Here is a 25,019-nt window from a genome sequence, read left to right as displayed (position 1 = left end):
TGGGGAGGCGGCGAACGACGCGGCGGGGGCGGGCTCCCAGCGACCTGCGGCGGCTTCCCGTGGCTCCGGCGGCGCGAGGCGGCGGTGAAGGGCGCGGCTTCCCATGGCTCGGCGCGAGGCTGCGAGAGGCGAACGGCGCGGGAGGAGGAGGAGGTCGTGCGGGAGGAGAAGGTGAAGGTCGTGCGGCCGACCGGTTTTCTTAATGCGGGGCGATTAGCGATCGATTTTGGCTTGTTGCGTGGTTGGTAGCATTAAACACATAATGATTAAGGGCCATTAGATTTTAATAATGGATGGGTGGGATTGTTTAGATCTGCCTCTTTCTTTCTTTTATAGTGGTAGTAGATGAAGTCACAGAAGTTTTAAAGTCACAAAATAAATTACATTTTTGGAGTCATAAAATTTTTACAAAGCATTTTTATGTACCAATTTTTTTTAAAAGTTATGCAACTATTTTTGTTGACAAGCACAACCATTTTTATTAGGAATAAATCTATAGTGTAACATATTTTAAAGAATTGTTTTCACACAACCATGTAGATCCACCCAGACAAATTTCAGACGTTGGTAAAGAAATAAAACAAATTAAAAAAAATAATTTACACAAAATGAGAATTTGCAACAGGCCTTCCCTCAATAAAAATTCAAATACTTGTTCAACATTTTCAATACTTATTTAACATTTTCAAATACTTTTTCAACATTTTTAATACTTATTTAACATTTTCAAATACATTTTGAACATTTTTAATACTTATTTAACATTTTCAAATACTTTTTCAACATTTTTAAAATAGTTGTTCAACATTTTTAAGACTCATTCAACATTTTTAAAATAATTTTTCAACAATTTTAATACTTATTCAACATTTTCAAGTACTTTAAATTATAAAGAAAATTACAAAAATAAAGCAAAAATGAGAACAGAAAAAAAAAAGAAAATCAGGCCGTGGCCTCCCGCGCGGCCTGGCCGGCCCATCTGGGGCTCCCGCGAGACTTCCCCCCGTCTCGCTTAAACAGAGCCCGCCCCTCCCCTCCGTCTCCTTCCCCCAAAACAGAGTGCTCTGAATCCCGCGAGCTCCTTCTCGTCGGCTTCCTCCTCCCCAAGCTCGCACCAGCCAACCACCCAAGAGAGCGTCTCGACGCCGTCCACCACCAGCGCCTCACCTCCCCTCCCTCCGTGCTTTCTCCTTCCACTCCACCTCGTCGTGCGGGCGAAGACAAAAGACGGCCAAGAAACCAAGAAGGCTTCTTGGGGACAGCCCTGCAATGGAGCAGGGCGCCGGGAAGAAGCTCGGCAAGGCTAAGGCGTCCAAGTACGATGTGAAGGCATCTCCTCAGAGCGAGGTGTCCGCTCTGGAGCTCCCTGGCGCGCCGCCTCGGGCCGAGGTGGCCGCGCTGCAGCTCCCGGGCGCCCCACCATCGCCGACCCAGCCCGAGGTCGACACGACATCTCAGGCGACCGCGTTGCAGCTCCCAGGCGCGCGACCCCAGCCGCCTCAGGCCGAGGTGTCTCCTCGCCCGCTTACGATCGTCCCCGCCCCCGCTCACCTTCCGCCTCAGGCCGACGCGGTCTGGTTCAGGAGCTTGCTGGAGGCCCTCCGACTCCGGTTTCCGGGGCCGGTTGTGGCGAGGATCTTCGAGGCCTTCAGGGCGCGTGGGCGTCCGTGCACGGGTGGTGGAGCGGGCCGCCGCCAGCAGCAGCGCCGGTGATCAACAAGAACAAGAACAAGAAGAAGGACAAGAACAAGAATACCTTGCTCCCCGTGCCGCGGCGTAGTAAGGCATGGTTGTACTGGGAGAAGCGCCGCCGCCGCCGGGTGATCCCCCCTCCTCCTGTTCTTGATGAGCCGCAGCCTTCGCAGCCCGCACCAGTGCCACTGGTATGATCCAATTCCTCTCCTTCCTCGAATTCAGACTCTTGCCTTTCCTTCAGAAAACTTCAGTGATAGTTGCAGAACACAAAACTGAGTCACAAACCATAAAATGGACTTTGCTGGAATTTGTCGATAGTTGCATGACAACTGAATTTATGTTAATCGGTCAAAATTTATAGCATTATGCAAAGAATCTTTGCTGGAATTGCAGAAGCTCTCTTCTGATGAAGGGCAGCAAAAACTTTGCATTCAGTTAAAATCCAGTGATAGGAAAACAAAGTTACCAACAAGGTGTTCTTCTGTGAATTTTGCAAACAAAGTTACAAGAGGACTGTTCCTTAATTTGCATGTATCCACTTGATTAACTTATGTTCAGACCCCTGCCTTTTGTAATCAGAAAATTGAAAAATATATACAATCAGAAAGAAATGAGAAAACTGAACTGATTTCTTTCCCTCGTAATCAGTTAATCAGTGATAGTCATGTTAATCAGTTAACAAAATTCAGATTGAATTATTTGCTGTTTATCTTTCTGATGAAGTGCAGAAAGAACTGCCTCGGTTGTGATGACCAGGAATTGTTTGCTGTTTACCTTACTAGGTGCCCAGAACAATTATACATGAATGATATAGTTTCAGAACACAAAATTGAAAAGAAATGACAAACTGAACACAAAATTCAGTTATAGTTTCCGAACACAAAACTGAGTCACAAACCATAAAATGGACTCCGTTGGAAGTCGTGGATAGTTGCATGAGAACTGAATTTGTGTTAATTAGTTAAAAGTCATAGCATTATGCAAAGAAACTTTGCTGGAATTGCAGCAGCTCTCTTCTAATGAAGGGCAGCAAAAACTTTGCATTCAATTAAAATTCAGTGACAGGAAAACAAAGTTATCATCAGTGTTCTTCTGTTAATTTTGCAAACAAAGTTACCATAGGATTGTGGCTTAATTTGCATGTACTCCATCACATATCTTGTTTGTAATTTTACTCAGTTTGAGTTTTGACAATCAACTTTCCATTCATTTTTTCCATTGCTTCATTTTTTTACCGGTCAGGAAGAATTGACAGAATGATACCATTGTTTGCTATGCTTGGATACACTAGTGTTTGTGTTTTCCATCTTAATCCTCTCCATTCCATGTACGGCTGAATATTCATTTTGTAGCTCGTAATTGTCAAGCATCACTTTCTTTGGTGACTCATTCAATACATCACATCTTATAATGCATCATACCTGAAATAAAAAGATATGCATTGCTTTATCATTCCATCCCATATCTGCACAAATGGTAGCCAGAATTGGTTCATTTGGACACAAGTTGTATCATTTACTACTCCTAATTTGCTTTATTTGCTAATGCACTTCTGTTTTTTAATCTTGTATCTCGCCTACGTTCAGATTATCGATGGAGAGACCGTCCCCGCTGAGATTGTGGAGGGATATAAGAGGTACTGCAGAATAGCTAGATCCTCTCCGGCGACAACAACAGTGTGCCACCTTTGCATTTTTGAGGTGGAGCTTCACCCAAATGGGATTGTGCGCACCTCCGATGCGAGAAATTGAAATGAGCATCATTTTACCCCCAAAAACATCTCTCCATTTGATTCTGAGCTAACTTTCGTTCGCTTTTGTAGATGATCGCGCATTGCAACAAGCATCGTTCAGTAGCTGTCCGCTGCAGCAGGTTTGGCTGTGCTGCTAAGGTTCCTCCCGGCCGCGACTTACGCTGGCACACCCATATTTGCCACGACTTGCCTGCTGATTGGTGGCTACCATAGAGGCCTGGTTGTACTAGGAAACAAGATGTTGGTAGCATAAATGATATAAATTGTTGTATAAACTTGTAAATCGTGTGGGTTTATATGCTTATGGTTCTAAAACCACAACCAGATCCTTGTGGTTCATTCATGAACAACAGTGGAAATATTATGCGGGAAGAATATTTCCTTGTGTGGAATGATACAATAGAGAGCTCTTATATTTTATTTTCACCGAACTAGCATATATTTATTTTATCTCTCGCAATAAATTATGAAGAAAATATGTACAATATTTGAGCAAACTATTACAAACTATTTGAAACATAAAAACTATCAGATTGTTGTAACTACAAGATGATTCCGTCTTCTCCATGGTTTTCTTAAAACACCTGCATATATTATCTCTGATTACCACATCAGCAGCGTCATCAAAAGACTGAGCAGAAAAGGATGTTGATGTTGAGCACTCCCTCGACCGGCCATTTTTGCAGCACAGGCAGGACCTCTCTCTCGAGGCTCGAGTATGCCGCCTTGCTGCACTGCACGTTATGTTAATTGTGACTGTAGCAGTTCACTTCACAGTTGTTGGCTCATTGAGCCCATCATGCTGATCTTTCTAAGATCAGGAGTAATCCACATTGGAGCTGGACAGTTGGACCAAAGCTGAGGACACACAAGCTCCTCCATGCTGTTATCATCCAATTTAAGAATTCCCATATCACGATGACTGTTCTTATGTCCCAGTGTCCATAGAAAATTATCGTCGGTAAAATAGGAACGATTTGCCTTGAGAGCGGGATATTCATCAGCACTAAGGCAGAGCGATAGATTATGACCAAGAAATAACACATGGTCACGCAGGCAATGGATCACCTTAATTTCATTCCAAAGAGCATCAATCCCAAATATTTTAATCTCCTTAGTGCTCCAGTATTCAGATGCACCAGGCTCAGGTTCTAAATCATGGTCACGAACTATTCTATACACAAGTAGCAGACTGCCCCATGGAGCTTGAACAATGTACCTAGTATCGCAATCATAATGCTCGGGTACCCTTATAACCGTCTTCATAGTGACCACAGGGCCACTAAGATCGAATGCGTGGAATTCTCCTTTTACATTCACTGTATACAATATGCCATCCTTATAAGTGCAGTCATCATAGAGATAATCAGGCGGTAGCCAGGTCCACTTATCATCCCCTGCCTTTGCAAATGAGAGCTGAGCTTGTGGGTTGTGGATGAGCACCACAATGTAGCTTCCTGTGGATGTATCAGGAAATACAAACGCCTTCCAATAGAGTCTACCCCTCAGCTCGGCAAGAGCGAAGTTGGATGGCGGATTATGACCTCTGTGCGTCCCAGTGTGCCATGACATCTCATACTTGCAGACATCACCGTAGTCATCAAATATGGGCTTCACATGCTCAATGGTGGTCACTGAAGGGAGAGCAATCTGTTCACAGGTGATTGGATTCAGAAGGTGCATCTCAGACCTCTCGTCGACGGTAACAAGCCAGCCGTATGAGGACCCAATCAAATATCTGCTGCGGATAGCTGGCTGCGGCAGAGTTAACTTGTAAGACCTCTTCTCAGCGAGGCTGTAGAGGGACAAAACATCATCAGGATCGGATTCAGAGATGTAGACCATGCAAGGCGTCTGGCCCTGCTTGTACTTCCCAAGGGCGCGTAGCTCGGAGTATGCGGAGTGCCAGGATGAACAGACCGAGCCAGCGCGCACGAGGTCGGGGATCTCGAGAGCGGCAAAGATAACCATCAAGATATCCTGCGGCAGCTCCGGCAATGTGCCCACCATCTTGGCCTCGGTCAGTGTTAGATTGACCTTGTAGTCTAGATAACCATCTTGTTCATCTCTGCAGAGTTTCTTGAGTGGAGGGAAACCTTGCAGTTGAGGCAAAAGTCTGAAGACTAGAGAGCACAACTTGTGCCGGTACATAGCTAGGTCTTGCAATCTGATTATCCTGGCAAAGCTACAGGTCTCCATGGATTAAAGCACAGCAGAGCAGATCCTCTCTGTTGGAAGACAAGCCAGTTAAAGCAGAGCAGAGCCTCTTGGAAGAGAAGACAAGCCAGTTAAAGCAGAGCCTCTGTTGGAAAGTCGCAGTCTTGATGAGAGAACAGGAAAGTCCTGCCTATACTTATAGATCGCCGGCCGAGGTCTCACCCCCACTCCGAGGAGGTGAAGCAAATCCGAATCCAGGCTGGAACAGGAACACTGAAATTATTTGGACCCTCTGTGGATTTGTGAAGGAATTCCGAGTCCCCCCGCTCTGATTTGCTTCCACAAACTCCGATTCCCAGCGAGGGCCCAGGCCAAAGCACTAACCGGCGGCCGGCGAGGGAACGGTTCTGCGCCGAGATGCTGGGACGAAGAAGAGAATGGTAGCCGGCACCTTGGGAAGGTCCGTGCTCGCTGGAGTGGCCGCGCGCGTGTGTTCGCCGGAGTCACCCTCGCCTCTCGATTGGATGGCCGGCAGTGCCGCAGTGTCCTGTGTAGTTGCGGCGCCGCCCGTGGTCCGGTTGCTCCGACCCCCTCTTTTTTTTTTTTTCCTTTTTTTCCTTTTTTTGAGAAAACCAACCCCTCCTCCTCCTCTTCGGGCACGAGATGGGCCGGCCGAGGCAGCACGGGAGGCTACAGCCTCTTTTTTCACTTTTTTAGTTTTGTTTATACTTCCAAATATTCTAAATAAATGTATTTAAAAACTTTACATTTTAGGAATGTTAACCAAGCATTTGAAAAATGTTGGAGTATAAATAAATATTTATCATGTATACAAAAATATACAATGTGTATGAAAACATTTGTTCATGTATTTCAAAAAATGTTAATAAAGCATTTAAAAAATGTTAAAAAGTACTTTAAAAATGTTAAAATATTTCACCGTACTCATTTTTTTAGGGTACACAAATTGCATATCTTAGTTTGAAGGAGAGAAATAAGACATACAATAATGTCTACCACTCACTGCGAACAACGAAGGCGACTAACCCCACACCCGACACGAACAAGGACAACCCAACACAACAACACAGCTACGACACAAAAAGCCTACCCAACACCGAGCCCCTCCCCGCGTCTCGGCCGACACTGAAGACCTCCGGAGAACAGCAACTCCATCTTCCTTGGATTAGCCAGCGACGACCGTACATGGCGCCGGAGGAGAAAGATCCGGACAGCGGTGAACACCGGAGGAGCGTATCAAGGGACCTCGAGTCTCCCAGCACAATGCTCCCAACAGAGTAACAACCTCAAAGACGTTGCCATCATGTCGATCTTAGGAACCAAGGCTTTCTCCCCGGAGACAGCTGCTGATACAAGGCCACGAGGAAGATGGCATTGCACTCGACGAAGCCTCCAGGAAGGTGAATGACACCCGCAGGTGCCATCAACGTCGGTCCCGCCACAACCGGACATGATTTTCATCCGTAGCGCTGCACACCTCCACATCTCCAAGATCACGGCCAGTCCCGCTCAGATGCCTCGCACCGCCGTCCCCACAACAACTTGCCATCGAAGCCCCCCTTGCAGCCGAGGGAGCACGCCTAAAGCCATCACCTTCAACATCGACTAGGAGCTGCAGCAACCACCAAGCGGTGCAAAGCCAGATCCTCCACGGTGGCCTTCACCCGCGCGAGGGGACTGCCACCGGAATGGATCCGCCCCGCACCTCCGACCACACTCCGGCAACCACACCGCCAAGGCATCGCCACACACCTCACACGGCAGAATGCCCGCTGCCCTCCAAGACCCTTCCTGGTAAGGCCTCGCAGCACCGCCGCCACCACCAGTGCCGGTGCACCACCTACACCCTCCAATCAGCTGTGCTCCACGCAAGTATCCAGATACGACCGCCGCACTCCCTGTCGTGAGCACTCCAAGGATGTCGGCCAACGCCGAAGATGCACCAGATCCGGGCCGAAACCCCGGGTCCGCGCTCCGGGCGCCGCGAGCCAGCACCACCAACCCGCCGCAAGCCAGCCCCCGCCGGGAGCGAGGTGCCGTGGCGCCACCAGCCCCTGCTCCGCCAGCACCCGGAGGATACGACCGCAGCCCGCCGGCCCGCGCCAAGCCACGCATCCCCCGAGCAGCAACGCCTCCAAGCGCCGCCAGCCGTGGTCACCGAATCCAGCCGGGCCACGCCAGGTCGCGCCACCCCAAGGCAACGTCCCGCTCTATCCAGCACCGCCGGACGCCGCCGGGCCGCCTGACACCAAGAGGAAGAGCGTCTCGCGCCGCCTGCGTACCTCGAGGGAAGGGGGGGACCCCGCCACCGCCGACGTGCGCACGGGCTTTGCCCCGCGGCGGCCGCTGGCGGCAGCGAGGGAGGGAAGGGGAGGGGGTGTGGGCTGGCAACGACATAGATTAGGGTTCCTCCCGGGCCGCTCGCGGGAGCGGCACGGGGGACGGGGTGGGGATTATGGATGAGATCACATCACCGTACTCATCAAATATGGGCTTCACATGCTCAATGGTGGTCACTGAAGGGAGAGCAATCTGTTCACAGGTGATTGGATTCAGAAGGTGCATCTCAGATCTCTCATCAACGGTAATTAGCCAGCCATGTGAGGACCCAATCAAATACCTGCTGCGCATAGGTGGCTGTGGCAGAGTTAACTTGTAGGACCTCTTCTCGGCGAGGCTGTAGAGGGACAAAACATCATCAGGATCAGATTCAGAGGTGTAGACCAGGCAAGGCGTCTGGCCCTGCTTGTACTTCCCAAGGGTGCGTAGCTCAGCATATGTGGAGTGCCAGGATGAACAGACAGAGCCAGCGCGCATGAGGTCGGGGATCTCAAGAGCGGCAAAGATAACCATCAAGATGTCCCGCGGCAGCTCCGGCAATGTGCCCACCATTTTGGTCTCAGTCAGTGCTAGATGGACAAGTTCATCCCTGCAGAATTTCTTGAGTGGAGGGAAACCTTGCAGTTGAGGCAAAAGTCTGAAGACTAGAGAGCACAACTTGTGCCGGTACATAGCTAGGTCTTGCAATCTGATTATCCTGGCAAAGCTACATGTCTCCATGGCTTAACCCTGCCGCAGAGCCTCTCTGTTGGAAGACAAGCCAGTTAAAGCAGAGCCTTTGTTGGAAAGTCGCTGTCTTGATGAGAGAACAGCCAATACTTACAGATCTCCGGCCGAGTAGGTGAAGCAAATCCGAATCCAGACTGGCATAGGAATCTCTCTGTTGATTGGTGGAAGAATTCCGAGTCCCCTCGCTCTGGTTTGCTTCCACGAACTCTGATTCCTAGCGAGAGCACTAACCGGCTGCCGAAGAGGGGACGGTTCTGCGCCGAGATGCTGGGTCTGACTCGGGTCGAGGAAGAGAATGGTAGCCGGCACCTTGGGGACCGAGATCGCTGGAGTGGACGCGCATGCGCCCCGTCCGCCCGTGGACACCGGAGTCACCGCAACGCCGCTGGATTGGCTGACAGCGGGGGAGCGGCGCAGCGCGTGGTCCTTTTGGTGTCGCCGGGGTGGCTCTTCTCCCTCACTCTCGATGAACTGTACGAACAGGGGATCTCCGTCGATGGGTTCGGTTTAGCCAGGTAATATGCTGCAGGGGCAATTGGGTCATCCCATGTGTAATTTCTGCGCAAACGTAATTGAGAATCGGCTAAGAGCATCTCCAATACACTACGTATCTTATATCATCAAATTATTACACCCAATATATGTTTTAATAGACTAGGAAGTGTGCCCTTGCAACGGGAGAGACAAATTCTCGCTGGCAGTCATGAAACATAGCTACCAATGACATAATTGCCCCCATCGATTTTAGTTGTACAGCTTATCTTGGCCATGCTAGATATTTACATGTACTCCCTCCATTCCTAAATATAAGTCTTTTTAGAGATTTCAATACTACTACTATTGCTATGCATTGTCATATAAGGAAGTCATGCCAGATAGTTATAGAGATGCATATTACTCTACACAGGTTAGTTTAAGAAAAGTAACTTGATGTACTAAAAATTTAATTTATTGTGGCATCCAACATATGACACAAATCTAAATTTGGATAAACAAAAATGACGATATAAAATGATATGAGATTCTATCCAACGTGAAGCTGGTGAGTTTAAGCTCGAAAGTTTCTTTCTTCTTCTTTCCAAGAGCGCAGTTGAATTGAATAACTTATGTATGGTTGATGGCATGCTAGCATTGCTCAAAGAAATATTTCTTTATTTTTTCCTTCTCATTAAAACAAGATTATTATTTATTTATTTTTAAAATAAAATTTTGACAAAAGTAATCAATTTTATTGAATTGGAAAAAAATTATAACACTTACATTTTTTAACACGTGTTTTTTTAAATGTTAATATTTGGGTGCTGGCCAGAAGAGATGCATACAATTAGAGTGCATCACGAATGGAAATCACGCCATACATCTGGATCTCCCTCTCCCATTAAATTACAATTTTAGCTTGGTCTTTCTCCTATGAATTCCATCATCATCATGCATGTCACTGGATCCCATGACCGGTTCCGTAGTCAGGCCATAATTGCCTCTGGCCCACAGCCAGCCGCGGCCCACTCCTTTGCCCTCAGCGCCTTATAACACCCGCAACCATGCCCGGAATTTCCTATTTGCCGCATTCTGCGGCAAACAGTCGACCGATCGCACACCCGACTGATACAAAGATCGATAGAATGGGCCGGCCCAGCAGCTGAGGGTGCGAGCAGATGATTTTGTGAACTTTCTGGAACGTTCCTGACCGTTTTTTTCTTTCTTTTTGCGTTTCCTCGGTTTTGTTTTTTTTTTCGTTAATTTTGTCGTTTTTATCTATATATTTTTATTTTTATTTTATTTTCTCTTATTCATTTTTCTTTACTATTTCTTTTTATTTTTTTTCAAAAATGTTCAAAGTAATAAATACTTGTTCAATTTTTATAAACATTATTCGAAAGTTTCCACATTTTTTTCATGTTTTTTAAACATTGTTCGCATTTTTGCGAAAAATGTTCGGAATTTAAATTTGTTCAAGTTTTCAAACATGGTTCTGAGTTGCAAATTTTGTTCAAGGTTTCAAACATTGTTCTTATTTTCAGAAAACATTCGGAGTTTCCAAAATTGTTCAAGTTTTCCAAAAATGTTCCAAGTTTCAAAATTTTATTCATGTTTTCGAAAATTGTTCGCTATGTCAAAATATGCTCGGAATATCAAAATTTGTTAGGTTTTTGAAACAATGTTCTGATTTTCAAATTATTGTTCATGTTTTCATAAAATTTGCACAATTTCTAAAATGTTTGGAGTTTAAAATTTTGTTCGCATTTTCAAAATTTGTTCTTGTTTTCCAAAACTGTTTGAAATGTTAATTTTTGTTCTCATTTTTAAAAATGAATTTCAAAATTTGTTCCAATTTTTTAAAGATTGTTTTCGAAAACATGACATTTTTCAAAAATTGTGCAGAGATTCAACAGATGTTTGCGTAATAGAAAATGTTCGTGCATTTCAAAATTTGTTCATGTTTTCCAATGTTGTTTGAAATGTTAATTTATGTTCCCGTCTTAAAAAATGAATTTCAAAATTTGTTCCAATTTTTCAAATATTGTTTTCAAAAAAATGTTTTTTTTTCAAAAGTTGTTCAAAGATTCAAAAGATGGTCGCGTACTAGAAAATGTTCATGTTTTCAAATTTGGTTTGAAATTTTGTGTCCTTTTTAAAAAATTGTTCACATGTTAGAAAAGTGTTCGGGATTCGAAAATTTGTTCATGTTCCTTTTAACAATGGAATAAAAAATGTTTGGAATTCCAACTTTCATTTTCTTTTTCAAAACAATATTTGGAATTTATTTATTTTTTAAAATCACGAAACGATCAAACATTTTGAACAAGTATTTAATTAAATGAGCAGGTTCGATGAGATCTTAAAATGCCCGCACTCTTCCTATATCAGTACTAGCAGTCAGCTCTGGTGGCTAGTGGCATGCGTCGAGGACTCACACGTCGCGAGTTCGTTCCCTCTCGCCTCCTCGCTAATTTCATTTTTTTTGCTTGCGCTCTTCTTCGTTTCCTATTAGTGGGCTGGCACACACACAGGGAGGTCGAGCTCCTCGAGATCTCCTCGCCCCCTGCTCCCCGCAGTCGCGCCTCCCCTTTATTTTCTTCCACCAGAAAGCTCGGCCATCCCCGTGTCTGCCATGGATGCGGGCAGCAGCCCCGCCATGGCAAGGGGGAGAGCTCAGTTGGCTCGGCCAGCCCCGTGTGTGCCATGGATGTGAGGGCTTCTGGCTCCTGGCAGCTTCTTCTTTGGGCACCCAAATCCATCTATGGTGGCACCAATTTTTTCTGAATCTTCTTCATGCGCCTCTCCTTTTTGATTGACATTATCTCACTGTAGCTCTGTTGGCTTGTTTTTTCTTGCAATTTCAAATGTATATAAGTTGCTAGGATATTATGTAAAGTGGCGAGGTGGTACTATTAATTCGAATCTGAATTTTTAGCACAAACACTATTTGTTGCAGCCAGAAGGGAGGGGAGGAACGTGAGGTCGAACGATTTTAGCGGCCCATAAAAAGTTACATTGCTGCAAAAACGTGCAAAACCAGACGAGCGAACGAACCAAAAATTATGGGAGTGCGAGTTAATTTCTAAAAATCACAGGGACTATTTTGCAAAAAGGATGTGACGGTGAACCCGATAGATTCAATCCGTGCTTTATCATTATAGGGAAAGATATATATAAAAATAAATATATGTATGGAAAAAGTAGACAAAATGTCTTCAAAAAATGTTAATCATGTATTTAAAAAACATTAATGGGCATTAAAAATGAATGTTATGCATATAAAACATGTTGAATCTGTACTAAAAAGTTAACATGTGTTAAACAAAAAATAAAACCTTTGAAAATGGATAAAAAAAGGGGGAAAAGAAGAAACTAGAAACCCAATAACACCCAATGCGAAAACCAAAGGAAAAAGCAAAAGAAAGTTAACAAAACTAAGAAAACAATGCAAAAGAATGTAAACAGAGAAAATCGAGAGAGAAACAAATAAAAATGATGAAAACCATGGAAAACACAAATAAATGGAGGAAGAAAAAAAAGCAAACAAAACCATGAAACCGAGAAGGAAGAAAATAAAAATAAAGGAAAACAAAATCGATGAAAACCGAGGAAGAAACAAGGAAAACAAAAAAAAATGAAGGACAAAAGGAAAATAATCAAGAAAACCAAAGAAAAAATGGGACGGGACAACACAAAGAATTTTTGGGAAGATGTATTAGATATATTAAAAAATATACAATATGTATGGAAAAAGTAAAAAATGTAACTTTTCACAATGTTAATCATGTATTTAAAATTAATAAATGTGTATAAAGAAATAGTTTCTTATGGATACAAAAATATTGGCTGTGTGCTGAAAAAGTTAACATGTGTTGAACAAAAACTAAAACCGATGAAAATAGACAAAATAATAACAAGAAACCCAATAAACCCAACAATAAAACTAAAGAAAACAAAATAAAATGAAAACTGAAAGAAAATTTTGTAGAAGAATGAAAACAGAGAAAACAAAGAGAGAAACAAACAAAACCGATAAAAACAAAGACAGAAACAAAGAAAGAAAAAAATGTTGACCAAGAATTTGAAGAAAATGTTAAATCAGTATAGATAAATGTTTCTCATGCATACAAAAATACAATTTGTACGAAAAACTTTCATCATGTATATAAAAAAATGTAAATCAAGCATTTGAAAATATATTAAACAAGTATTTGAGAAATGTTAATCAAGCATTTGAAAAATGTTAAATGTGTTTAGAATAAAAGTTGATCATGAATTCAAAAAAAATCTTGTATTTGAAAAATGTTGGATTTTCCCTAGTAGTGTACACGTGCAGATACCGTGGAGGTGTTGCACCAACGACACTTATGAACTGTTTGTGGAACCACCATGAGATGTTTAAGGGGTCTGCGAGGACGAGATGACGGGATTCACCAACTCTCCTCATGTTCTCATGAGTGCAGGTCGAATGGTAAAACCTGATCCAATGATCCATCTCCACAACATGCTCCTGGTTCACATAGTAAAAAATGTTTTGTGCTAGCATAGTGTACTGCGCGTTAATATGTCTTCAACATATCTATAATTTTTTATTGTTCCATGCTATTATATTATCCATCTTGGACGTTTTATATGCTGTTTTATATGATTTTTGGAACTAACCTATTAACCTAGAGCCCAGTGCCAATTTCTGTTTTTTCCTTGTTTTTGAGTATCGTGGAGAAGTAATATCAAACGGAGTCCAATTGACCTGAAAATTTACGGAGATTGTTTTTGGACCAGAAGAAGCCCACGGAGCATCGAAGATGGACCAGAAGAGTCCCGAGGCCACCACGAGGGTGGAGGGCGCCCCCCCTACCCCGTGGCTGCCTTGTGGACCCCTCCTGACTTGTTCCCGACGCCAACACCTCTTATATATATATCCCCAAACTTCTAGAACAGAACCAAGATCGGGAGTTCTGCCACCGCAAGCCTCTGTAGCAACCAAAAACCAATCGGAATCCTGTTCCAGCACCCTGCCAGAGGGGGAATTATCACCAGTGGCCATCTTCATCATCCCGGCGCTCTCCATGAAGAGGAGGGAGTAGTTCACCCTCGGGGCTCAGGGTATGTACCAGTAGCTATGTGTTTGATCTCTCTCTCTCTATCTATCTATCTATCTATCTATCTATCTATCTATCTATCTATCTCTCTCTCTCTCTCTCTCTCTCTCTCTCGTGTTCTTGATTTGGCACGATCTTGATGTACCGCGAGCTTTGCTATTGTAGATGGATCTTATGATGCTTCTCCCCCTCTATCTTCTTGTAATGGATTGAGTTTTCCCTTTGAATTTATCTTATCGGATTGAGTCTTTAAGGATTTGAGAACACTTGATGTATGTCTTGCATGTGCTTATCTATGGTGACAATGGGATATTCACGTGATCCACTTGATATATGTTTTGGTGATCAACTTGCGGGTTCTGTGACTAGTCCTGGCCATCTCAGGCCCGGCCCTGTCGGCCCACCCAGGCCCAGCCCTAAAATCCAGGGCCTAGGCCCGATGGGCTTGCCCATGGGCCGGGCTTGGGCCTGAGTTTTGAGCCCACCAGCAGGGCCTGGACGGGCTTGGGCCTGGCATATTGGCATTTTAAGGAAGAGGCCCTACCCACAGCCCTAAGCCCTAAGGGCTTTTCAGGGCTTTTTACTAGATGGGTCGGGCTTGGGCTTGAAAAGTAGGCCCGATGGTAGGGCCTGGGAGGGCCTGGGCCTCAGTTTTTTGCTATGGGCTTTTTTAGACCCGACCCAAGCCCGGCCCATGGCCATATATATCTGTGACCTTTTGAACTTATGCATAGGGGTTGGCACACATTTTTGTCTTGACTCTCCGGTAGAAACTTTGGGGGCACTCTTTGAAGTTCTTTGAGTTGGTTTGAATAGATGAATCTGAGATTGTGCGATGCATATCGTATAATCAAAACCGCGAATACTTGAGGTGTCATTGGAGTATCTTGGTGACATTAAGGTTTTGGTTGATGTGTGTCTTAAGGTGTTATTTTACTGCAAACTCTAGGGCTATTTGTGACACTTATATGAATAACCCAATGGATTGATCGGAAAGAATAACTTTGAGGTGGTTTCGTACCCTATAATAATCTCTTCATTTGTCCTCCACTATTAGTGACTTTGGGGTGACTCTTTGTTTCATGTTGAGGGATTGTTATATGATCCAATTATGTTATCATTGTTGAGAGAACTTGCACTAGTAAAAGTATGAACCCTAGGCCTTGTTTCCAAGCATTGCAATACCGTTTTCGCTCACTTTTGTTATTATTTAACTTGTTGTTTTTATATTTTCATATTACAAAAACCTAAATCTACCATCCATATTGCACTTGTATCACCATCTCTTCGCCGAACTAGTGCACCTATACAATTTACCATTGTATTGGGTGTGTTGGGGACACAAGAGACTCTTTGTTATTTGTTGCAGGGTTGTTTGAGAGAGACCATCTTCATCCACTTGAGGGAAATTTGCTACTGTCCTACAAACCTTTGCACTTGGAGGCCCAACAATGTGTACAAGAAGAAGGTTGCATAGTAGACATCACGCACCCCAATAACCGCATCCTCTCGAGCTCTGGCAAACCCCTCTCGAGCACATCCCTCCAAGGTAATGGCATGGATAGAACAAGGACAAATGGAGAAAGAGAAACCACCAAGCAAATGATCAATGGGTCCCTTGTGTTAGTGAGTACACATAAGAAAATGGTGGCCATTGCTAGAGCTGGAGTCGATTTCGGTGCTCACGGTTGTCCTTTTCTTATGTCTGTTTATTTTATCCTTACATTTTTTTGTTGGAAATCTAACCTTCTTATACATCTATTGATGTCATTATTTACGTATCTAAATATTTTTTGTGGGGAACTTTCACTCTATTCATAATCAATCATGATAGTTGTACATCTCCAACGTATCTATAATTGATGAAGTATACATGTTATATGTACGTCAAATTTATATGGTTTTGGTGCACTTTCAAATTATTTTGAAGGACTAACATGTCAATCTAGAACCCAGTGCCAGTTCCTTTTTTGCTTGTTTTTGTTTTTACCAAAAAACGATACCTATAGAAGTCCAAAGACGATGAAACTTTTTGATGATTTTTTCTGGAACAAAAGAGACCCTGGAAGTTTCAGGTAAGGACTAAAGACCGATACGTCTCCAACATATCTATAATATTTTATTGTTCCATGCTATTATATTATCTGTTTTGATGTTTTATATGCATTAATATGTTAATTTTATATTATAACTGGAACTAACCTATTAACCTGGAGCCCAATGACAATTTTTGTTTTTCCTTGTTTTAAAGTTTTACAGAAAAGGAATATCAAACGGAGTCCAAAAGAGCTGAAAATTTATGGTGATTTTTTATGGACCAGAAGAAGCCCACGAAGCATCGGAGTCAAGCCAGAAGAGTCCTGAGGCAACCACATGCCTAGGGGGAACCCCCCTTAGGGCGTGCCCCCCTGGCTTGTTGCTGCCTCGTGGACCCCCCTGACGTGAAACCGGCGCCAAAAATTCCTATAAATAGGGAAACTTCCAGAAAGAAACCTAGATCAGAAGTTCAGCCGCCGCAAGCCTCTGTAGCCACGAAAAACCAATCGGGAGCCTGTTCTGGCACCAAGCCGGTGGGGGAAACCATCACCGGTGGCCATCTTCATCATCCTGGTGCTCTCCATGACGAGGAGGGAGTAGTTCACCCTCGAGGCTGAGGGTATGTACTAGTAGCTATGTAATTGATCTCTCTCTCTCTCTCTCTCTCTCTCTCTCTGTCTGTCTCTCGTGTTCTTGATTTGGCACGATCTTGATGTACCGTGAGCTTTGCTATTATAGTCAGATCATATGGTATTTCTCCCCCTCGACCTTCTTGTGATGAATCGAGTTTTACCTTTGAGGTTTCACTATTATCGGATTGAATACTATTATGGATTGGATAACACTTGATGTATGTCTTGTGTGGGATACCCATGGTGACAATGGGGTATTCTATTGATTCACTTGATGTCTGTTTTGGCATTCAACTCGTGGATTCCCGAGGTGACATTGGGGTAATCTATGCATAGGGGTCGATGCACATTTTTGTTCTTGTTTCTCCGGTAGAAATATTGGGGCACTCTTTGAGGTTTTTGGGGTTGGATTGAATATTATGAATCTGAACTTGTTTGATGCATATCATATAATTGTTGGGGAACGTAGCAGAAATTCAAAATTTTCCTACGTGTCACCAAGATCTATCTATGGAGAAACCAGCAACGAGGGGAAGGAGAGTGCATCTACATACCCTTGTAGATCGCTAAGCGGAAGCGTTCAAGTGAACGGGGTTGATGGAGTCGTACTCGTCGTGATTCAGATCACCGATGATCCTAGTGCCGAACGGACGACACCTCCGCGTTCAACACACGTACAACCCGGTGACGTCTCCCACGCCTTGATCCAGCAAGGAGAGAGGGAGAGGTTGAGGAAGACTCCATCAAACAGCAGCACACCGGCGTGGTGGTGATGGAGGAGTGTGGCAATCCTGCAGGGCTTCGCCAAGCACTTGCGGGAGAGGAGGAGGTGTCACGGGAGGGAGGGAGGCGCCAGGGCTTCTGGTATGGATGCCCTCCCTCCCCTCCACTATATATAGGGGCAAGGGAGAGGGGGGAGGTGCAGCCTTGCCCCTTCCTCCAAGGAAGGGGTGCGGCCAAGAGGGGGGGAGGAGTCCATCCTCCCCAAGGCACCTCGGAGGTGCCTTCCCCCTTGAGGACTCTTCCCTCCCCAAGTTTCCTTGGCGCATGGGCCTCTTGGGGCTGGTGCCCTTGGCCCATATAGGCCAAGGCGAACCCCCTACAGCCCATGTGGTCCCCCGGGGCAGGTGGACCCCCCGGTGGACCCCCGGACCCCTTTCGGCACTCCCGGTACAATACCGATAAAGTGCGAAACTTTTCCGGCGACCAAAACATGACTTCCCATATATAAATCTTTACCTCCGGACCATTACGGAACTCCTCGTGACGTCCGGGATCTCATCCGGGACTCCGAACAACATTCGGTAACCACATACAAACTTCCTTTATAACCCTAGCGTCATCGAACCTTAAGTGTGTAGACCCTACGGGTTTGGGAGACATGCAGACATGACCGAGACGTTCTCTGGTCAATAACCAACAGCGGGATCTGGATACCCATGTTGGCTCCCACATGTTCCACGATGATCTCATCGGATGAACCACGATGTCAAGGACTCAATCAATCCCGTATACAATTCCCTTTGTCTAGTGGTATTGTACTTGCCCGAGATCCGATCGTCGGTATACCGATACCTTGTTCAATCTCATTACCGGCAAGTCTCTTTACTCGTTCCGTAACACATAATCCCGTGATCAACTCCTTGATCACATTGTGCACATTATGATGATGTCCTACCGAGTGGGCCCAGAGATACCTCTCCGTTTACACGGAGTGACAAATCCCAGTCTCGATTCGTGCCAACCCAACAGACACTTTCGGAGATACCTGTAATGCACCTTTATAGCCACCCAGTTACGTTGTGACGTTTGATACACCCAAAGAATTCCTACGGTATCTGGGAGTTGCACAATCTCATGGTCTAAGGAAAAGATACTTGACATTAGAAAAGCTTCAGCATACGAACTACACGATCTTTGTGCTAGGCTTAGGATTGGGTCTTGTCCATCACATCATTCTCCTAATGATGTGATCCCATTATCAACAACATCCAATGTCCATAGCCAGGAAACCATGACTATCTGTTGATCACAACGAGCTAGTCAACTAGAGGCTCACTAGGGACATATTGTGGTCTATGTATTCACACGTGTATTACGATTTCCGGATAATACAGTTATAGCATGAATAAAAGACTATTATCATGAACAAAGAAATATAATAATAACACTTTTATTATTGCATCTAGGGCATATTTCCAACAGTCTCCCACTTGCACTAGAGTCAATAATCTAGTTCACATCACCATGTGATTAACACTGACAGGTCACATCACCATGTGACCAACATCCAAAGAGTTTACTAGTGTCATTAAACTAGTTCACATCATCATGTGATTAAGACTCAATGAGTTCTGGGGTTTGATCATGTTCTGCTTGTGGGAGAGGTTTTAGTCAACGGATCTGTAACATTCAGATCCGTATGTACTTCGCAAATTTCTAGGTCATATTGTAAATGCTGCTTCCACGCTCCACTTGGAGCTATTCCAAATGGTTGCTCCACTATACATATCCGGTTTGCTACTCAGAGTCATTCGGATAGGTGTTAAAGCTTGCATCAACGTAACCCTTTACGCCGAACTCTTTATCACCTCCATAATCGAGAAACATATCCTTATTCCTCTAAGGATAACTTTGACCGCTATCTAGTGATCCACTCCTTGATCACCTTTGTACCCTTTTGCCAGACATGTGGCAAGGCACACGTCAGGTGCGGTACTTAGCATAGCATACTGTAGAGCCTATGTCTAAAGCATAGGGGACGACCTTCGTCCTTTCTCTCTTTTCTGCCGAGGTCGAGCTTTAAGTCTTAACTTCGTACCTTACAACTCAGGCAAGAACTTCTTCTTTGACTGATCCATCTTGAATACCTTCAAGATCATGTCAAGGTATGTGCTCATTTGAAAGTATTATTAAGCATTTTGATCTATCCTTATAGATCTTGATGCTCAATGTTCAAGTAACTTAATCCAGGTTTTCTATTGAAAAATACCTTTCAAATAACCCTATATGCTTTCTAGAAAATCATTTCTGATCATCAATATGTCAACAACATATACTCATCAGAAATTCTATAGTGCTCCCACTCACTTCTTTGGAAATACAAGTTTCTCATAAACTTTGTATAAACCCAAAATCTTTGATCATCTTATCAAATTGCACATTCCAACTCCGAGATGCTTACTCCAGTCCATGGAAGGATCGCTAGAGCTAGCATACCTTTTAGCATCCTTAGGATCGACAAAACCTTTCTGATTGTATTACATACAACCTTTCCTTACGAAAACTGGTAAGGAAACTCGTTTTGACATCCATCTGCCAGATTTCATAAATGCAGCTAATGCTAACATGAATCCGACGGACTTAGGCATCGCTACGGATGAGAAAATCTCATCGTAGTCAACTCTTTGAACTTGTGGAAAAACTCTTCGCCACAAGTCGAGCTTCATAGACGGTGACATTACCGTCCACGTCCGTCTTCTTCTTAAAGATCCATTTATCTTAATGGCTTGCCGATCATTGGGCAAGTCCACCAAAGTCCATGCTTTGTTCTGATACATGGATCCTATCTCGGATTTCATGGTTTCTTAACCATTTGTCAGAATTTGGGCCCACCATCGCTTCTCCATAGCTCGTAGGTTCATTGTTGTCTAGCAACATGACTTCCAAGACAGGATTACCGTACCACTCTGAAGTAGTACGTATCCTTGTCACCCTATGAGGTACGGCAGTGACTTGATCCGAAACTTCATGATCACTATCATAAGCTTCTACTTCAATTGGTGTAGGTGCCACATGAACAACTTCCTGTGCCCTGATACACACTGGTTGAAGTGATGGTTCAATAACCATATCAAGTCTCCACCATCCTCCCACTCAATTCTTTCGAGAGAAACTTTTCCTCGAGAAAGGACCTGATTCAAGAAACAATCCCTTATTGCTTTCGGATCTGAGACAGGAGGTATGCCCAACTGTTTTGGGTGTCCTATGAAGATGCATTTTATCCGCTTTGGGTTCGAGCTTATCAGCCTGAAACTTTTTCGCATAAGCGTCGCAGCCCCAAACTTTTAAGAAACGACAACTTAGGTTTCTCTAAACCATAATTCATACGGTGTCATCTCAACAGAATTACCTGGTGCCCTATTTAAAGTGAATGTGGTTGTCTCTAATGCCTAACCCATGAACAATAGTGGTAATTCGATAAGAGACATCATGGTACGCACTATATCCAATAGGGTGCAACTATGATGTTCGGACACACCATCAAACTATGGTGTTCCAGGCGGTATTAATTGTGAAACAATTTCCACAATGTCTTAATTGCGTGCCAAAGCTCGTAACTCAGATACTCATCTCTATGATCTTATCATAGACATTTTATCCTCTTGTCACGATGATCTTCAACTTCACTCTGAAATTACTTGAACCATTCAATAATTCAGACTTGTGTTTCATCAAGTAAATATATTCAACATCTACTCGAATCATCTGTGAAGTAAGAACATAATGATATTCACTGCATGCCTCAGCACTCATTGGACTACACACATCAAAACGTGTTACTTCCAACAAGTTGCTATCTTGTTCCATCTTACTGAAATCGAGGCTTTTCAGTCATCTTGCCCATGTGGTATGATTTGCATATCTCAAGTGATTCAAAATCAAGTGAGTCCAAACGATCCATCTGCATGGAGTTTCTTCATGCGTATACACCAATAGACATGGTTCGCATGTCTCAAACTTTTCAAAAATGAGTGAGTCCAAAGATCCATCAACATGGAGCTTCTTCATGCGTTTTATACCATTATGACTTACATGGAAGTGCCACAAGTAAGTGGTACTATCATTACTATCTTATATCTTTTGGCATGAAAATGTGTATCACTACGATCGAGATTCAATAAACCATTCCTTTAGGTGCAAGACCATTGAAGGTTTTATTCAAATAAATAGAGTAACCATTATTCTCTTTAAATGAATAAACGTATTGCGATAGACATAATCCAATCATGTCTATGCTCAACGCAAACACCAAATGACAATTATTCAGGTTTAATACTAATCTTGATGGTAGAGGGAGCGTGCGATGTTTGATCACATCAAACTTGGAAACACTTCCAACACATATCGTCAGCTCACCTTTAGCTAGTCTCCGTTTATTCCGTAGCTCTTTTATTTCGAGTTACTAACACTTAGCAACCGAACCGGTATCTTATACCCTGGTGCTACTAGGAGTACTAGTAAAGTACACATTAACATAATGTATATCCAATATACTTCTATCGACCTTGCCAGCCTTCTCATCTACCAAGTATCTAGGGTAATTCCGCTCTAGTGACTATTCCCCTTATCACAGAAGCACTTAGTCTCGGGTTTGGGTTCAACCTTGGGTTTCTTCACTGGAGCAGCAGCTGATTTGCCGTTTCATGAAGTATCCCTTCTTGCCCTTGCCCTTCTTGAAACTAGTGGTTTCACCAACCATCAACAATTGATGCTCCTTCTTGATTTCTACTTTCGCGGTGTCAAACATCGTGAATACCTTAAGGATCATCATATCTATCCCTGATATGTTATAGTTCATCACGAAGCTCTAGCAGCTTGGTTGTAATGACTTTGGAGAAACATCACTATCTCATCTGGAAGATTAACTCCCACTCGATTCAAGTGATTGTTGTACTCAGACAATCTGAGCACAAGCTCAACGATTGAGCTTTTCTCTGTTAGTTTGCAGGCTAAGAAAATCGTCGGAGGTCTCATACCTCTTGACGTGGGCACGAGCCTGAAATCCCAATTTCAGCCCTCGAAACATCTCATATGTTCCGCGACGTTTCGAAAATGTCTTTGGTGCCTCAACTCTAAACCGTTTAACTGAACTATCACGTAGTTATCAAAACTTGTATGTCCAATGTTCGCAACATCCACAAATGACATTTGGGGTTCAGCACACTGAGCGGTGCATTAAGGACATAAGCTTTCTACTGTCCGCATAATCGCTACTGTCAACTTTCAACTATATTTTCTCTAGGAACATATCTAAATAGTGGAACTAAAACGCGAGCTTACGACATAATTTGCAAAGGTCTTCTGACTATGTTCAGGATAATTAAGTTCATCTTATGAACTCCCACTCAGATAGACATCCCTCTGGTCATCTAAGTGATTACATGATCCAAGTCAACTAGGCCGTGTCCGATCATCACGTGAGACGGACTAGTCATCATCGGTGAACATCTTCATGTTGATCGTATCTACTATACGACTCATGCTCGACCTTTCGGTCTCTGTGTTCTGAGGCCATGTCTGTACATGCTAGGCTCGTCAAGTTAACCCTAAGTGTATTGCATGTGTAAATCTGTCTTACACCCGTTGTATGTGAACGTAAGGATCTATCACATCCGATCATCACGTGGTGCTTCGAAATGACGAACTGTAGCAACGGTGCACAGTTAGGGGAGAACACTTCTTGAAATTGTTGTAAGGGATCATCTTATTTACTACCGTCGTTCTAAGTAAACAAGATGCATAAACATAATAAACATCACATGCAATTATATAGTAGTGACATGATATGGCCAATATCATATAGCTCCATTGATCATCATCGTCACCGGCATGACACCATGATCTCCATCATCATGATCTCCATCATCGTGTCTTCATGAAATTGTCACGCCAACGACTACTTCTACTTCTATGGCTAACGCGTTTAGCAATAAAGTAAAGTAATTACATGGCGTTGTTCAATGACACGCAGGTCATACAATAAATTTAAGACAACTCCTATGGCTCCTGCCGGTTGTCATACTCATCGACATGCAAGTCGTGAATCCTATTACAAGAACATGATCAATCTCATACATCACATATCATTCATCACATTCTTCTTGGCCATATCACATCACAAAGCATACCCTGCAAAAACAAGTTAGACGTCCTCTAATTGTTGTTTGCATGTTTTACGTGGCTGCTATGGGTTCTAGCAAGAACGTTTCTTACCTACGCAAAACCACAACGTGATATGCCAATTGCTATTTACCCTTCATAAGGACCCTTTTCATCGAATCCGTTCCGACTAAAGTGGGAGAGACTGGCACCCGCTAGCCACCTTATGCACCAAGTGCATGTCAGTCGGTGGAACCTGTCTCACGTAAGAGTACGTGTAAGGTCGGTCCGGGCCGCTTCATCCCACAATACCGTCGAAACAAGATTGGACTAGTAACGGTAAGCATATTGAACAAAATCAACGCCCACAACTACTTTGTGTTCTACTCGTGCAAAGAATCTACGCAATAGACCTAGCTCATGATGCCACTGTTGGGGAACGTAGCAGAAATTCAAAATTTTCCTACGTGTCACCAAGATCTATCTATGGAGAAACCAGCAACGAGGGGAAGGATAGTGCATCTACATACCCTTGTAGATTGCTAAGCGGAAGCGTTCAAGTGAACGGGGTTGATGGAGTCGTACTCGTCGTGATTCAGATCACCGATGATCCTAGTGCCGAACGGACGGCACCTCCGCGTTCAACACACGTACAGCCCGGTGATGTCTCCCACGCCTTGATCCAGCAAGGAGAGAGGGAGAGGTTGAGGAAGACTCCATCCAGCAGCAGCACAATGGCGTGGTGGTGATGGAGGAGCGTGGCAATCCTGCAGGGCTTCGCCAAGCACTTGCGGGAGAGGAGGAGGTGTCACGGGAGGGAGGGAGGCGCCAGGGCTTCTGGTATGGATGCCCTCCCTCCCCTCCACTATATATAGGGGCAAGGGAGAGGGGGGAGGCGCAGCCTTGCCCCTTCCTCCAAGGAAGGGGTGCGGCCAAGAGGGGGGGAGGAGTCCATCCTCCCCAAGGCACCTCGGAGGTGCCTTCCCCCTTGAGGACTCTTCCCTCCCCAAGTTTCCTTGGCGCATGGGCCTCTTGGGGCTGGTGCCCTTGGCCCATATAGGCCAAGGCGCACCCCCTACAGCCCATGTGGCCCCCCGGGGCAGGTGGACCCCCCGGTGGACCCCCGGACCCCTTTCGGCACTCCCGGTACAATACCGATAAAGTGCGAAACTTTTCCGGCGACCAAAACAG

At 44.2% G+C, this 25,019-nt stretch overlaps 1 protein-coding gene and 1 long non-coding RNA gene across 2 annotated transcripts; one reads left to right on the top strand and one right to left on the bottom strand.

Moving 5' to 3' along the window:
* Window positions 1-1,864: 1,864 nt before the first annotated feature.
* On the top strand, window positions 1,865-3,596 carry LOC119282792. The gene is made up of 3 exons (XR_005138880.1): window positions 1,865-1,883; window positions 3,282-3,331; window positions 3,518-3,596. It is a non-coding gene; the product is annotated as an uncharacterized LOC119282792 (long non-coding RNA).
* Window positions 3,597-3,879: 283 nt separating this feature from the next.
* Window positions 3,880-9,359, bottom strand: LOC119274927 (putative F-box protein At4g22660). The gene is made up of 2 exons (XM_037555688.1): window positions 8,247-9,359; window positions 3,880-5,186 (listed from the first exon to the last, which is right to left on the bottom strand). Exons 1-2 carry the CDS (start codon window positions 8,684-8,686, stop codon window positions 4,220-4,222), a joined length of 1,407 nt encoding a protein of 468 aa, XP_037411585.1. The 5' UTR covers window positions 8,687-9,359; the 3' UTR covers window positions 3,880-4,219.
* Window positions 9,360-25,019: the final 15,660 nt, after the last annotated feature.

The sequence above is a fragment of the Triticum dicoccoides genome, chromosome 3B (assembly GCF_002162155.2).
Source record: "Triticum dicoccoides isolate Atlit2015 ecotype Zavitan chromosome 3B, WEW_v2.0, whole genome shotgun sequence".
In the NCBI taxonomy this organism is placed as follows: Eukaryota; Viridiplantae; Streptophyta; class Magnoliopsida; order Poales; family Poaceae; genus Triticum; species Triticum dicoccoides.
This window is presented reverse-complemented; position numbering and strand designations above follow the sequence as displayed.

Coding starts and splice junctions, on each gene's coding strand:
- LOC119274927 (XM_037555688.1), bottom strand. CDS start 8,686: ATGGAGACATGTAGCTTTGCCAGGATAATCAGATTGCAAGACCTAGCT. Junction 5,187..8,246: donor CAGCCACCTATGCGCAGCAG/GTATTTGATTGG, acceptor TATCCGCAGCAG/ATATTTGATTGGGTCCTCAT.